At 40.3% G+C, this 15,881-nt stretch overlaps 1 protein-coding gene across 3 annotated transcripts in view; it reads left to right on the top strand.

The window, feature by feature from the left end:
• The window catches only part of dym (dymeclin), a 54,909-nt gene that overhangs the window by 21,441 nt on the left and 17,587 nt on the right, over nt 1–15,881 (top strand). For all 3 annotated transcript variants that reach the window (XM_041960917.1, XM_041960915.1, XM_041960916.1), the window contains exon 14: nt 3,839–3,938. In XM_041960917.1, the coding sequence (XP_041816851.1) occupies nt 3,839–3,938 (100 nt within the window). The remainder of the gene's footprint in view (nt 1–3,838; nt 3,939–15,881) is intronic.

The following is a 15,881-nucleotide window of genomic DNA, read 5'->3' as shown; positions in this document are numbered from 1 at the left end:
AATAACAAATGTGTGTCAGCCAGAGTCCTTCCTCAAAGCACGAATTTGAATGAAGTCTGCTCAAACTACAGCTATTACACAGTAAGTGATGTCTTTTCTGATATTTTTGTGGTTTCATGTCCTGTAATCAACAGCATCAGTTGTGTGTTTCACAATTAGCTGGTGTGTATTTCAGCTTCATCAACTGCTGTCTCAAGTAAGCAGCAGTCCTCGACACAGTCTGCATCTGTGTGAGGCAAGCAAAGGAGCCAAAAGAGAGACAGGGGTGGAAATTCTAATTCACACACGAGCACACTCAGTCATTCTAATGATTCATATTGAATCGGCACAAAACATTTATCGTTATAGTAACTTGGCAGTGGCTGCAGCGGAAGAGACTAAGAAATGAAATATTTAGAGAGTGGTGTGCCTGTCTTGAGGAGAACATTATGTAACATGAAGGAACTGAGGGAAAGGGTTTTGGCCCATGAGCAGACTGAAGACTTGAGAGGACCAAGTCCAAACCGCGCACACACATACACACACACCATGTAATTCATGTCTGTTTGTGGACGCCAGCCGCACAGGAAGGAATGTTTCCTTCCCTGAAGACGTGCACACATTCACGCTCACTCAAGGATCCTCTTATCTCCCTGCCTGTGTCTCTCTCCATATCTGTGACTCTCTGGTGTTTTGAGTCAGAGAGGAACACTGTCTGTGAATGTGTGCATGTCTGTCCTGTAGTGATGTAGAGCAACTGACTCCATGTCTGATGATAATGATAATGATGATGACTATGATGGCCAGGGTTGGGCTAAACTGGCTGGCTGACTTGATAAAGGGAATTTCCTGCTTGGATTTTCCAACTGTCTGCCAGGCAGTGCTGAACTCTGCTCCTTAACTGACTCTCAAAGAGAATCACACTTGGTGCTGTTTATTTACAGGCAGCAGTGCGTTTGAACTGCCTCTACCACCACCTGCATCTTTCTTTATTATTTCCTATTCATCCTCTCTCTCCATCAATATTCTCTTTCTGCTTCATTGTTCTTCCCTCACCTTTGTCCTCCATATCCTCTGTCAGATACAGATACAGTTTAGTTCACAGTAGGGGTGGGACTCACAGTACAATGCTATCATATAGCAGGAAAGCAGGAATGATGTATTCATTCATTGCATTGTGGTGTCAATATGACAGAATGTGACAACTGAGATGAATCAATGTACAAAAAAGTGGATTGAGTCTTAGCTTAGTGCTTCTTTAACACACACACACACACTGACTGAAAATTGTTCACGTTCAAGTTTGGTATGTCAGATTCCTTTAGTGTACTTGCATGTTTTAATAAAAATGATTGATATTTCGCACAAGTGTATCAATAATGTATCACAAGAAGTAACAACACTTTATATTTCCCTATCAATATTTTGTTCTGCCCCCTAGTTCACAGCAGGGCTGCCACTTAGTTATTTTCAATATCGATTAGTCCAACAGTAATTCTCTCAATGAATTGATCTCTTGTTTGAAGTAAAAAAATGTCAGCAAATATCAAACCCAAGCCCACTATTATTGTTTCATCTGACCAACAGAAATATACAGAAGAAATATTCACATTTGAGAAGCTGGAACCAGAGAATTATTGCTTGAAAATCACTAGAATGTCAAATTTGATATCAAAATAGTAACCTGTCAATTTTCTTGTCATCAAATAATCTATTGTTTGATTCATTTGATCGTTTTTGCTTTAGTTCACAGTTAATTAAACAAATCTACTTTTATAGGCTCTCATAGATAAAATATTGTGTATTTATAATATTAAGTATTGTGTGTTTGCATGAGTCATGTTTTGTATGCCATTTGTTGTTTTGGACAAAAGCATAAAATGTAGGAACAAAAATTTGGCGTATTGAAGAGAACATGTGGTAAAGACTGATAGAAACATATTTTGTGGTATCTGTATTTGTGTACCATAGAAACTGATAAAACAAGTATATGAAGAAATAATTAATTTTAAGAACAAAATACTGTTTTTGATGGTCAGCAGCACTGAAATTCTATGACGAATCAGAGTTACTGTTCTTCAATTAACTATTAAATCTTAATCCTCTCTTACAATTTGAGCAGCATTTTAATGGAAGCATGCAAACACTCAAGCAAGCCTTAAAGTGAATGTGAAGCATAAAAGTTTTCTGATGCATGCAAATGTACAAACACAGAATTCAAACAGCACACAACCACCCACTGTGTGTGTTCAGATAAAAAGAGAATCCTTTGAACTGGTCAAAACAGAGCACCTTTACATATATCTTCAATGTGTCGGGGTGGACCACGTCTGTCATGACTTCAGCCTCATAACTGATTTTGGGATCAGGCCAGCAGTATGGAAATCCTTCTGTGTCACTGTTTCCTGTGCGTGTCTGTCACTGCCTCGGCATAAATAAGGGATGTGACAGAGCTACTAGTCACAGTGCTTCCTTGTGGGCAAACAACCCAGGTGGTCGGTGGGCTCTCATTTGAAATAGAAAAACTGACTAGATAGTACGACAGGTCCTATTAAGTAGTCCTTGCTAATAGGGCCTTTGACAATAGGCCTGTAGATAACAAGTAGACCTCCTCAAAGCTGCTCAGATATCTCCATTCAGCTATCATTTGGTCAATTAGCCTGGATAACGAACGCTGAGAGATTTTGTGTGTGTGTCTTTTCCTGTGCTGACAGATGGACAGGTGTAGCTCTAAGGGGCTTAGCTGAGCTCTGTTCCTGCATCTGACTTTCTTTAGCCCTTTGCTGTCATTGAACTTTAAATTTATTCCACAATTTCTTTCCTTGATTGGCACACAAATCAAATATTCAACACCCTTAGGCGCCTAGAAAGACTATTAAAAGAGTTGTAATTAAACAGAAGGTCACTAATTATTATAATAATAAACACTGCAATGAATAAGAAATAAGACTCTGTAACTGATCGGATAAGATGCAATACAGAGCGAAACAAGAGACATTTTTTAGACAACCAATATAGCAGAACTCTTATTTTTACTGATTTAATTTTAAGATTTAAAAACAACTCCAAGTGACAGCAAGTGTTTTTGTGCACACTTAAAGCTGAGCAGAGCAGATCTTTTTTTAAAGTGTTTTCTCTCAAGTCTTGTTTGACCACACACATCAACACTGAACCATTAATGGTATTTGTGTGTATTTGTACATGTGTGTTGGCGTGCATGCATGCGTATTGACCCACGCTACTGCAACCCAAGGTCGCCCAAGCATACTCCAGGACTCTTGATGTATGTCTAGGTCCATCCATCACATGCAATCATGCAATCCCGTCCAGACAACCGTACACACACAAACACATACAATAAGGGTAAGACAAGTCATTTAACCAGCGACTGGAATGGTAGACTGTGACCTACAAAGGCAATAAACACACACTGTAATGTACAAACACTGGAGATTTTCATTAAGTAACCGAGGCTGTTCATGACAAAAAGGCCAGGTTAGAAAAGTCGTGATTGTAAATTGATGGTAAATTAGGTATAATGTTTACTATCTTTATACATGATTTCTGAACCTGTCTGCCAATTTCATGGTTATTGTATTATTCCAAGACATTACTATTGTTTATTTTAAAGGCTTCATTTAGAAAGAAAAACAGGCCTCTAATAATAATCTGTCTTAAATAAAGACCTCTCTTTTCTGTTAAGATGAGTAAAATCCACTGTTTGAGTATTTACAGCACATTAAATGCTGGTCAACATGTGCAGGAAGATGACTGTGTATTTGGGTTCTTTGTAGAAGTGTATCATTCATCTGTCTTTGCTGCTCTCACTCCTTTTCCCCTCTCTGTGTCTCTCCTGCAGTTTATTTGCTTTGCTTTCCAAAAAGCACAACAAGGTTTTGGAGCAGGCAACACAGTCTCTGAGAGGCAGACAGGGAGACAACACAGCCCTGCCCGACTATGTGAGTAAATCACACTCTCTCTATCTCTCTCGCTGTCTGCACACAGTTTATTAGTGGCTGCCAAATTATTTCTAGTTGGATAAGGTACAGAAGTTGACAAAGGCATTTGTTACAGTTTTGTGAGTGTGAGGTTAGAGGAATTTGCACACAGAAGTTAGGACGCTGTGTAAAATGTAAATAAAAACAGAATGCAATCATTTGCATGATGATTACGAAGTGCTCCTGAGCAATATCCTTTGTACATATAATCATGTGTTCACAAGTGGTGAACCTCGCTCCATCCTCGCTTGTGAACGACTGAGCCTTTCCAGGATGCTCCTTACATACCCAATCATGATACTATCACCTGTTACCAATCAACCTGTTTAACTGTGGAAAATCCAAACAGGTGTTTTTTCCCAGTCTTTTGTTGCTCATGTCCCAACTTTTCTGAAATATGTTGCTGCATTAAATTCATAATATGCATATATTTATAAAAATCAATGAAGTTGATGAGGTAAAACATTACATATGTTGTCTTTGTACTATTTTAAATTGAGTATATTGATTATTGGAGTTGGAGAATCAGCCCCCATAACCATAGACCCAAATCTTGTGTAGAGGAAGTAGTTCAAGATTTTGGGAAATGCACTTGTTCGCTGTCTTGCTTAGAGGTAGATGAGAAGATTGATACCTCTCTCACATCTGTCCATTAAATATGAAGCTGCAGCTGGTAACAGACTGGAAACCGGGAACAGCAAGCTTATGTGCAGGACTACTTCCTGGCCCCACACCAAGAAATCACCCCTCTAATGTCACCCATAAAACCACAAATTGCAGATTAAACAAACACAATGTAACTTTTTAATTTGTGATATTGGCGTGGCTGGTAGATGGATTTTGTCACCTTTGAGCTGCTCCAGGCTAGCTGTTTCCCCCTGTTTCCAGTCTTTATGCTAAGCTATGCTAACCAGCTTTATCTTTAGCATACAGGTATGATAGAGTTATTGATCTTCTCATCTAAAGTAATCAAACTATTTTACCCTAAGGTTTTGGAGTGGTTTGAAAAATGAGCAGTCATCATAGCATTCAAATTCAAAGCTTCAACCATCAAAATACTTGTATTGTACTGTATTTTTATTGAATTCATCACTCAAGTAAATAACTGGTCATCTAGATTCTAATCAATACCTTTTCAGTTCATCAGCCAATGTATTTGTCAGCTGCTGTCAGCATTATTTAATACTTCTATAACAAATAAGAAAAAATATATCGCCATATGCTGTCACACTTGATTTGATCTGCAGTGCAGCATCTCCATCACAGATTTTGAAATGGTTTTTTTTTTATGTTTTTTGTCTCTCTTCGTCTGCTGGAAATGACTGAGACAACTCCTCATTTTGCTTTTGGCACCAGTTATGTCGACTAGTTTAGGTAGTCACTGGGATTCATTTGAGGATGTGGTGAACAGTTTCATGCCCTTTCTACATTTTCAGCTGCTGGAAAGCATCACATTTAAGACCCGTAGCTGCAGGCCCACTGTCGAGTTGCTCTGTCTACTCCAATCCTTTGTCTCTTCTCATTACTTTTGCAGCCCACGTCCCGCACATTTAATTTGCACTGAAATGGAGTCTCCACTTGTAGAATAACATCTGATGAAAGTGTTGAGCGTTTGTAAAATTGAATATTAAAATCATTCACAGTGGCACCAAAGTAATATTGAAAATACTCAGAGACATCAGCGTTAATCTGAAATTGAAATCTAAACAGCACCATAGCAGCAACTAACTGGCGGACCTTAAACCAATAAATTAATCTTGATTTTGTCCCAGTGCAGTAAAATATCTATGGAGATTTCTAATAGCCACACCTAAGCAATGAGTACACTCTGCTGACTGTTGACTGTGCATGATTCTTTAGACACCCCTGCCTCCAAGTTTGTCTGTATACTGTACGTCTCAGTCTGGCTGTCTCATTAGATTTGCATGGTCCTAGATATGTGTGTGTGTGTGTGCTTGAATGCATAAACATACTGTATTTGTGTGTGTTTTGGGCTTGGAGATGTATTTAGAGGTCCCCATAGATGCCCTTAGGTAATGGGGAAACGTGAGAGTGTTTCAGTGATCCTTCAACCGTGTAGCGACTGTCTGATTAGGGCCCTTGTAAGTAGACTTCTATGCACACATATAAACACACGCACTCATAAAACCATTTACTGTAAAATGCTGCTATCAGACTTTGTTTTGATGATGCTTCCTTCCTTAAGGGCTCATTTTAATGCCCTATTTTATTTAGACACGTGCATAAATGCCCACTATACATGAAAATTGAAAAGAAAAACATAGAGATACGACTGCTATGATAAAGTCTTTTCTTTTAAAGGTAGAAGTCTAGCCAGCTGTTAATAATAATAACAATAACAATAATAGTGACAACAATAATAAGAGAAATTCACTCATACATACTGAGCAGTCAAAGTGTAAGGTCTACTACTACACAACACTCCTGTTTCTAGTAAAGTTTCAATGCGTTGCTCAAGGGCACAAAGCAAGATTTCCAGGATGGTTATTGCATGGGAATTTTAAGAGTTGTTTGTTTTGTTTTTTTCCTAGACTGCTGTCTGACATCCAGTCTGGGTCATAGTCTTTTAAGACAGAACTGTTCAGCTTTTCTGATACTGCTGTTATCCTTGAGCTTAGACTATACTTACTCAATGTGACATTGGTTCCCATGTCTACAAGCGTCCCTTCACAGCTAGAAGTCAACTGTTGGCTTTATTAACATCTCTTGATTAAAAAGAACATGTTGTATTGTTTTGCTTCTCATGTGCACGCATACACCTGCTCAGAGATGTGAACTGTATCTTGTACAGCAGTGTAGATTCAGGTGAGCTCACACCACAGTGTACAATCTGATTTTCCCATGTATTTGGTAGGTCTTAGTCAGTAGTGTTTTTGAGTGTTGAAGCCTGGAAGGTCCTTGGTCAGAGGGAGTCTGGGGCTTAATTGTGGCTGTAAATCATTTGTTGACTTTTGTTAATCATCACTGATTGTGCTCAACATGTCAGCCTATGTGTAATCTTCCTCAGGCTTTCTACTCTTATTAGCCACGCTAGTGAAGCGTAGTCTCGGTCTGTTGATCGGTCTACCACGTACGTAGTGACTGAAATATCTCAACAGCTCTTGGATGGATTACCAATTACTTTTGTACAGACATTCATGGTGCAGAGAGGATGATTACTGCGACTGAGGTGATAATTTTTCCTCTTGTGTCAACACAAGGTTTTTCCAACAGTGTCGCCACAAGATTGGCCTTTGTGGTGAAAATTGAAATGTCAATACAAGTGTTGAATAGATTGCCATGAAATCTGGTACATGTTTCCATATACACCTCATGATCAACTGTAATATGTGGTGAATATTTTAATTCGTCATTTAAGACCAAATGCCAGCTCACTAATGGCATTCCCACCAACCTCTGCTCTGCTGTTTGTTAAGTGCTAATAAGCAAATGTTAGTATGCTAGCATTCTAAACTAAGAAGGAGAACCTCATAAACGTCATATCTGCTAGACTCACATTGCATGTTTGGATGCTAAAGTTAGCATTTAGCTCAAGGGACTACTACCCTTAAGTGAGCGTTGCCTTACAGAGCTGCTGGTGTAGCTGTAGTCCCTTAGTCTAGTTTGTTTTTTAATTGAAGTATAGATCAAAATATGGATCTGATCAGTATCATTACATCATCATTTAATCTGAATTTTTCATAAAGTTAGTTATTTGTAAAAATAGTGAAAATCCCCACAACCATTTTCCAAACGATTGCCAATGTGATATAGCCACATAGCTTGTTTTGTCCAAGCAACAGTCCACAAACCACAAAAATTGCTTAACAAAAGATCAATTACATAAAGAGTTGAAATTTTGTTCTTTTTCTGTCTTTTCTGCTCTACTGATGAGACAATTTCATAAAAAAGTAAAAGTAACAACAGAAATTTCCCATTATGCTGCAGTTTACAGAGGACTGTTTATTTTAGTCTGTCATGGATGGTGACTAACTAAATGTATTTGACAATGAGCGCTTTAACTGTCTTTGTATATAGAGTAAATTGTAAGAAAAGGTCTGCCTCACTTGTTTATTTGAATGGAGGAAAGAGATGGTAGATGAAACATAAACGGCAAGTTAAATATTTAATACAGCAGCAAATATGAAAAGAAGGTTATTGAACTGAAGTTAATGGTTGCACACATTATCTACAAGCTGAACATGAGCTGACAAGCCATGTGTTTTCATTCTCTGGTATCTCTAGTATGAATCTTAAACTCAAATTTGAACAAAATCTCATACATTGCTTTTCTTATCTAACCAGTTATAATCACCTCTGGAGATGTGATATATAAAACAAGGAGTGCTGTCTCATCATGTCCACTCCTTTGTTTTCTCCATCTCTGATCCCCCTCTCCTCCTCCTCCAGTAGTAGTATAATTGAAAACAGCCTGTTCTGGTGTTATTCACAACAAACCCTCATCTTTACTTGGGAAGGCAGGAAGTTTAGGGAACTATAGGGAGAGATACAGAGGACACAAGGAGTACAAAAGAACAATAGAAAGAGGAGAACCAAGCAGGAGGAGTGGAGAGGCGATGGGTAGGGGGGTTTGGAGAGAGGGTGGGTTTGTGATGGGCATCTGGAAACAATGTAATTTGGCTGAGTCTGGCTCTGGAGAGAGAACTAATGTTTGTTTAATGTGGGATTGTCCTGGACATGTAATTGCTCTCTTTACGAGGGAGAGACTGAGAGGAGGATATGAAAAACCGTCGTCAAATGCTCTAAGCTGTGGGTTAAAGCTGGGTGCATTCTGCTTATGTGTTAATGTCTCCCTCTGTCTCTCTGTTTCCCTCCCTCTCTCCCTCTTGATGTCTGCCTCTTGGTCTCTGTCTCTCTCTCATATATACACACACACCGAACAACCCCCCCACCCCTATCCTCTTATGTGTTTGTGCTGCTGTGTCTGGTTAGTGTCAGGGAAGAAAGAGTGAAGGGTTAGGGCCCCTCGAGCCCCCGGGGGACAGCCAGAGGCTCCCAATCCAAGCAGGGCAGCTCTCAGGGGGCCCCTCGGTTGCTCTCTGCAGCCTCTGCACCTCTGATTGCAGATGTTTTTTCTTGCCCTTTGAGATATGTGCAGTGACATGCAGTATGTGCTCTTACACACGAACAAACATAAAAAGAAGGAAGTATGCGCTGTGTTGCATTGCATTGCGTTGCATTGAGTGCCACTGTTTATGCTCCCAGCCAGTGGTAGTGGTAATGTTACTTCTGTGCCTCTTAGTCTGTTTACTGTTGTACATTTCTGGGAAGAGACTACAAGCACACACACACACACACACACACACACACACACACAGCCAGAAGCATGTTGGACCACCCTGTCTGTGTGTTTATGTGCGCTGGTTGAGTCACAATCTGTGATCTCTTTTTAATAGCCAGAGTAGACACATGCATTAGCTTTGTAGCACCATTCCTCTTGTTTAGGGAAGAAGCAGAGCCCCAGGATGTATCAACAGATAATAAACATTATGCCTTCTGTTTATTATCAGGCCTTCCAGGAATTTGCCACTTTCTTATTAGGCTACAAAATTGTTTTGCAAAATCCTCAGTTTTCCATAAATGCTACAATAACTCATCGATGACTAGAAATTGCATTTTTAAAGTTGATGACTGTACAGTAAGTATATGTGGGTGAGCAGATAATTTCAACCAGCAGCACTTTTTGAGTTTTTAATCAAGGGGCTTTCATGTTTGTGCTGAAAATGATTATTTAGTTAATTCGAATTGGAACACATTGGGCTCATTTTTTTCTTTACTTGGTTGCAATTTTTAATTGCCTTGAGTGTGTTTTACATTGTCAGTTGATGACTCAAATACGCTCTACTAAGAAATAAATGCGGCCTTCAAGTTCCCATGTAGAGCTGGATCAATAAATTGTTTAGGCCAATACACAGTATCAGTAGTTATATACACTACCAGTCAAAAGTTTGGACACGCCTTCTCACTCAATGGTTTTTCTTTATTTTTAATACTTTCTACATTTTAGATTCATACTGAAGACATCAAAGCTATGAGGGAACACATATGGAATTATGTATGTATGTATACAAAAAAGGGATAAAGAAACCAGAATATGTTTCATATTTTAGATTCTTCTAAGTAGCCACCTTTTGCTTTGATGACAACTTTGCGCAATCTTGGAAGCTTCATGAGGCAGTCACCTGAAATGGTTTTCAATTAACAGGTGTGCCATGTAAAGAGTTAATTTGTGGAATTTCTTGCCCTCTTAATGTATTTGAGACCATCACTTGTGTTGTGCAGAAATAGGGTTGGAACACAGTTAACAGCCCTATTTGACTACTGTTATAATCCATATTATGGCAAGAACCACTCATCTTTGTTTACTACATAATTATACATAATAATTCTTTAGTATGAATCTACAATGTAGAAAGCAAAAAAGATAAAGAAAAACCAGTGAGTGAGAAGGTAAGAAACGTTATGCTGAACTGAACGTTATGCTGATTGATGATCGGATTTTATATCAGTGATTGAAGGTATTACGAAGGTATACGATATTAAGGCGATTTTAACACTATACTATCATAACTAAGATCTGCACCCTATTGTGCATTTAGAGATGTTTCTGGTGGAGCAGCATGTCCGCCCACTGAGCCCCAAACCAAAACTTTGCTTTCCACAAGTGTAGTTAATGTAATGGATATGATTTGGATTGTGATATTAAAGATATGATAATGTTTAACGAAACCTAATGCTTTGATATTTGTCATCTGTCCATGTAAAGATTTTTTTGTTTGTGTTATAAGTTCATGTTAAAAAAAAGTTGGATTTTTCAAACAGCAAATTTCATTATCAGTATTGGCCTCAAAAATCCAGTATCGGTCAGGCGAAGATTACTTATACATGGGACAAGATTTTGATTCCCAGTATGCTGACATGCTGCTGAGCTGATGGAAACTCAGGGACAACATTGTGTGTAAGGAAAGGGTTCAGTGTCTCCGTTCATACATGGCTTACCAGAAAGTAAGAAGTGATTGATTCGAATAAGAATGTTACATTATCCTGTCACATTTCTTTGATGTAGAACCAATCACCCCAGAAGACTGATTATCACACCGCTTTCCCTGAAATCAGAGGTTACAGCGCACTCGCACACAGAGCTTCTTGTTATTTCATGCAGAAATACCCAGAGGGGAGAGATGTGGAGAGAAGTGAGGAAGGTAAAAGCTACCTATACATTTCACTTTCCTCAGTTTCATACCATATCAAACCTTTAATGTATTTGCCTACGGTTGAAGATTTTTGCGCATGGTCTGGAGCCTCGCAGTATCACATGAGGATTACCAACTAGGTTATTATGTCAGGTACTTCTGAATTGATCTTGCTTGGTGATGTAGTGAGAAGCAGCAGTCATTTGTCAGAAGGTAGAAGTGTAGTAGTTAAGGAGGTTCCTGACAACTTGTTTCCCTGACGATTAAAGAGAGGTTTATACTTAGATAAGTCGACTTGTCTAAGAGTAAGAAAATTGATCCAGTACTGTATGGGCTGCAATGTAATCCCTCTGGGCACACCGTCAGTGTACATGTACTAAAAGTGTTTGTTTTTGCCACTGTCAGGCTCAGAGTGTCTGAAAACATTATGGAATGGATCCCTTTCGTTAAAGAGTTAGATCCTTTTTATTTAACCAGAAACGGCCTCTATATGGCTCTTACCAAAGCCACCAGACTTCATTTACAGAAACATCTGTCCACTGCTCAACAATCACCACCAGCTCTGGTTTGGTCGAAATAAACCCTTAATTCACCAAATCAGGAGAGGAGCGAGAGAGAGGGCGGACATCAGAGAAGTACCCGGAACAGCGTGTTGAGACGAAGTATTTTCTAATCTAACTCAGGAATAATTTTCACCAGACATTATGACTGGAGAGACTTCAGCAGATTTTCTGCCGTGCATTATGAACACATTTTACTGTCATTTAAATGTGAACATTAATAAAAAATAATAATAATAAAGTTTAACTGACTAGTATTTCTGGTGGCGACCAGCAAGGGTAGCAACATTTAACTGACTAGTCAACTAATCACGCACATCTCTAGTAGTGGTCACTTGTTACTGTTATTCAAGCTTTCATCAAATATACGTATCTTGCTGTTTCTAAGGCTGCGTTCACACAAACATTAGCTTTGCGTGAAAAAAATGCAACTCCCTCATTCATTTGAAGGACCAGGTCATTGACAAATTTAGTTTAATAAAGCAGTTTCTATCTAGCAGACCTTGGTCAGGCATAGTTCTCTTGTCTTTTCATCCAGCGCCTGTAGAAGTTTTGTGGATGTGCATGCTGTAATGCCTGTGTTGGCCAATCTAATACATGCAAGCACACATTCCTGGTGGATTATTTTGTAACTCCATATTCATGTTTACCTCGCGATTGCTGCGATGAAAGCTAAAATGATTTCCAGAGTAGAAAAATGCTTCCACATACAAATGCTGCTGTGCCTTCAAAGTCAGGGATCAAACTGGACTTTCAGAATCATATTTGTTCGTCTCACTGGTACCTGAAGAAACACACCTCCTTCACAGCGGCCCTTTGCAGTCTTTTATCGCAGGGTTGTTTTTGATCTGAACGCCCACGTACGTAAGTGTTGCTAGTAACAAGCCCCAGTAAATGGGGTTCAAATAAGCCATAGTTCTCAGTGGCACTAAATGACCCATAATGTCAAGTCTGTCTCCTTGTGTTCCTGTCATTAAGCCAGGATCCTGCTGAGAGCTCACAACCCCGGCCCCCCCCCCCCCCCCTTTTTAGTCTGTTCTGTCCTCACCTGCCTAGTGAAGACGATGCTGGGGCTAGTGGTTAGTTTACTTGTTAGCCTGTCTCTCTGTATATCTGTCAGCCTCTTATCATCTCTCCCCGTCTCGCTGACTCTTTCAGTGTTTATTCTCGGGCGGTGGGAGTGCCACCCCTGCAGGCAGCAGGTGCTCTGGGGTCCTAATGATCGTCTGCTTCCAAATGGTAATTAGGGCAGCCCCACTGTGCCCTGGTCTTTTCCTGATCGAGGCACAGCACAACAAAGCACAGCTAGCAGCAGATCAATTAGCACTGCCCACCTATCTGCCAGAGTGCTGTTGCAGCTGTTGGCATCATCTTTTTTATCATCACCGCTCGCGTCATTGCTGCTGTTTTGCCCTCAAGCCCCCCTGCTGTTAGAGCTAACCAAGTCTCCAAGAGGTAGTGTGCTTGTTTAAACACATAATGACGTGTCTGTCTGCAAATATGCTGGACTTCCCCTGCACACAGACAGTGATGCAGCGATTGTCCAACACAGTCTTTCCTAAACAGACTGGCAGACTGATTTGTTGGTGCTGCAGTTCTGGGGGCAAACTCCGTCTTTTGCCTCATTTTGTGTGTGTATGTGTGCAACAAAGGATGTTTTGTGAGGCTATGGGGTAATAAGAGGCTGATCTGGGCACAATGCTCTACAAAATGGTGTGATTATGACATGGCCGTGGTACCATAATGCAGGTCAGACAATGACCTATTTAAAAAACTCCCAAAAGACACGGCAAGCTGCTGCTGCTCAGCCAGTCTGACCCTCTCTGTCTGTCCACGTCTGTCTCTTATTCAGACCTTTCCTCTTTTCTTTTTGCCTATTCTGATATTGCATCAAGGCTAAAATGCAAACATTCTGTTGCATTGAATGGTTCGTGTTCTGACATTGAACTAAACAGATTGCAAGCTGTCTTTTAAGTGTGTCTTTCTGTTTGTCTCTCTGCATATCTGTCTGTTTATCTTCATGCACTTGTCTTTGTCAGTGCTCTTTCTTAATATGTCTGGTTTGTCTGCCCTGCAACAGCCTGCAGTGAGCAGCGGGGCCAGCCAGGGAATCACTAAGCTATTGGTTTAATGATGCCAGTGCCTACTTTACAGGGATTTACATGTCTGTGTCTCTAAACACCCTGTCCACAAACACAAACACTTGCATAAAAAACATGCCTGGGTATGATAGGACGGCTAGAGGCGCACATACACACACACACAGACACAAACATTGTAGTGCCGGCACTGTCCTTCCCGGTCACTGATTGCATCTGTAAACTGTAATTTTCCTTGTCAGACAGATAGCAAAGGTCGAACATACCTGTAGACATAACACATTTGTGCTCAGCATGTTGAAATATTAGCAGCAGAATCAGACAGATGGGAAAGCTTACAAACACACACACACAAATACACAGGCTTCCTGTTAGGTTTGCGTAAATGGTGAAACAAGTAAAACGGGGCAGGATCATTGAGACTAATGATACAGCTCATGTCTGAGGCCTGTGTTTTCCTGGGTGGAGAGAAGACGTTGAATAGCGACATGAGTGGTTGTGACTAAGTGACAATGCAGGAGGCTGGAAAGTAGCACATGACTGGAGGAGAAGGAGCACAAAAGCCGAGGGGAGGGAAGGGAAAAATGAGGAAGGGGAGCGAGAGAAAGAAAGGAAAGGCTGTAATGGTTTCATGCAGTCATACAAACACATGTCAGGTGTTTTCTGGCTGTCTAGCAGATACATTTTTGTGGAAAAACAAGAGAACAGAGTGGGAAGTGGAAGAGGAGGAGCCAATATATTTAAATCCTGTCTGGGTTTCAAGTAGACCATGGAACTCTTAATCTCATCCACTTGACAAACATACACACAGGGCCAGGCAGACGTCTAGCTAGCCTATTTTCATGTGACCTGAATTCCCTAGTGTGGCATTTTTTTCCTGCCAGGCTAATCTCATTAAGCTGGGTGCAGAGCTAGAGAACAAACACACAAGGCATCCCTCACTCCTACTCTGCCTTCCTCTTCTCCTTTTGTCTCCTCTTCGTCGTGTTCACTTTCTCCATCAACTCGCCCCTACTCTCTTCTTCTGAGCTTCCATTTTTGTTGCTGTCTTCCTTCCTCTGCCTCCTACTCAGTTGTCTCCCATATCTGTCCCTGCTTTCTGTCTAATTATGGCCTGCCACAGCTGAACAGAGTAGAGCAGGTCTAGCCAGGCAGTGGAGTCGAGCTCAGAGAGCCACCTCTGCTTCCAGACACACAATCAATCCTCATTATAGCCGGGCCGGCTCTCCTGCCTTCCACTTGTCTCTTCAGGTTAAAGCTGCCTGTTAAAGCTCCACACCTTCGTCTGCCAGCCTGTTAAAGACAAGTCTGTGTGGCAAGCCTGATTCACGGTCATCACACAACAGAATACAGTTATTTACAATCATCCTAATCCCCCTGCCTGCTTTCAGGGAGTTATTGAGATTTTGCATATGCTTATGTGTAGCTACTGCTTAAAAAAAGGCCACACAGCAAGCAAAGTCATTTATAAGATAAGGACTTTCCGAAGCAGGACACAGAAGATAGGATATAAAATGCTACCACATGCAGTTCTGTTACAGATGGTTAGCCCAGATTGGAGGTGGAATCTCAGCTTCCAATCAGCTTGCTGTTGCAGTCTCGCTGAGCTGCTGTTTTGTTTTGTTCTGGTCTTAGCTGGTATTAGCAAATTCTTGGTCGAAACAGGTCATCATCAGAACAATGATGTTCGTCATGAATACGAACCCTTAAAGCAAATCTCGCTATGGAGAACATAAAATCCCATATTCTTTTCTTCTTTACTTTTCCATGGTAAATATGTGTCTAAACTGATTTTCTATTCTTTATTACACTTTCTGTGGTTTTAAATGTGTCTCAAAATGCAGAGGAACACAGGCTTCTTTATTTTTCTCATCAAAAAGCTTTACTGATTTATACATCTATACATTAAATATTAAACTGGCTTGCTCAGCACCTTATTCTAATGTATTTTACAGGAATTACAATACTCCCAGGGGAATACGCATTTCTCATTTCAAGCCTGAAAAGAGGCAGGATGTAACCTCAGAGGCA

Source organism: Chelmon rostratus, chromosome 19 (genome assembly GCF_017976325.1).
Source record: "Chelmon rostratus isolate fCheRos1 chromosome 19, fCheRos1.pri, whole genome shotgun sequence".
Lineage (NCBI taxonomy): Eukaryota > Metazoa > Chordata > Actinopteri > Chaetodontiformes > Chaetodontidae > Chelmon > Chelmon rostratus.
This window is presented reverse-complemented; position numbering and strand designations above follow the sequence as displayed.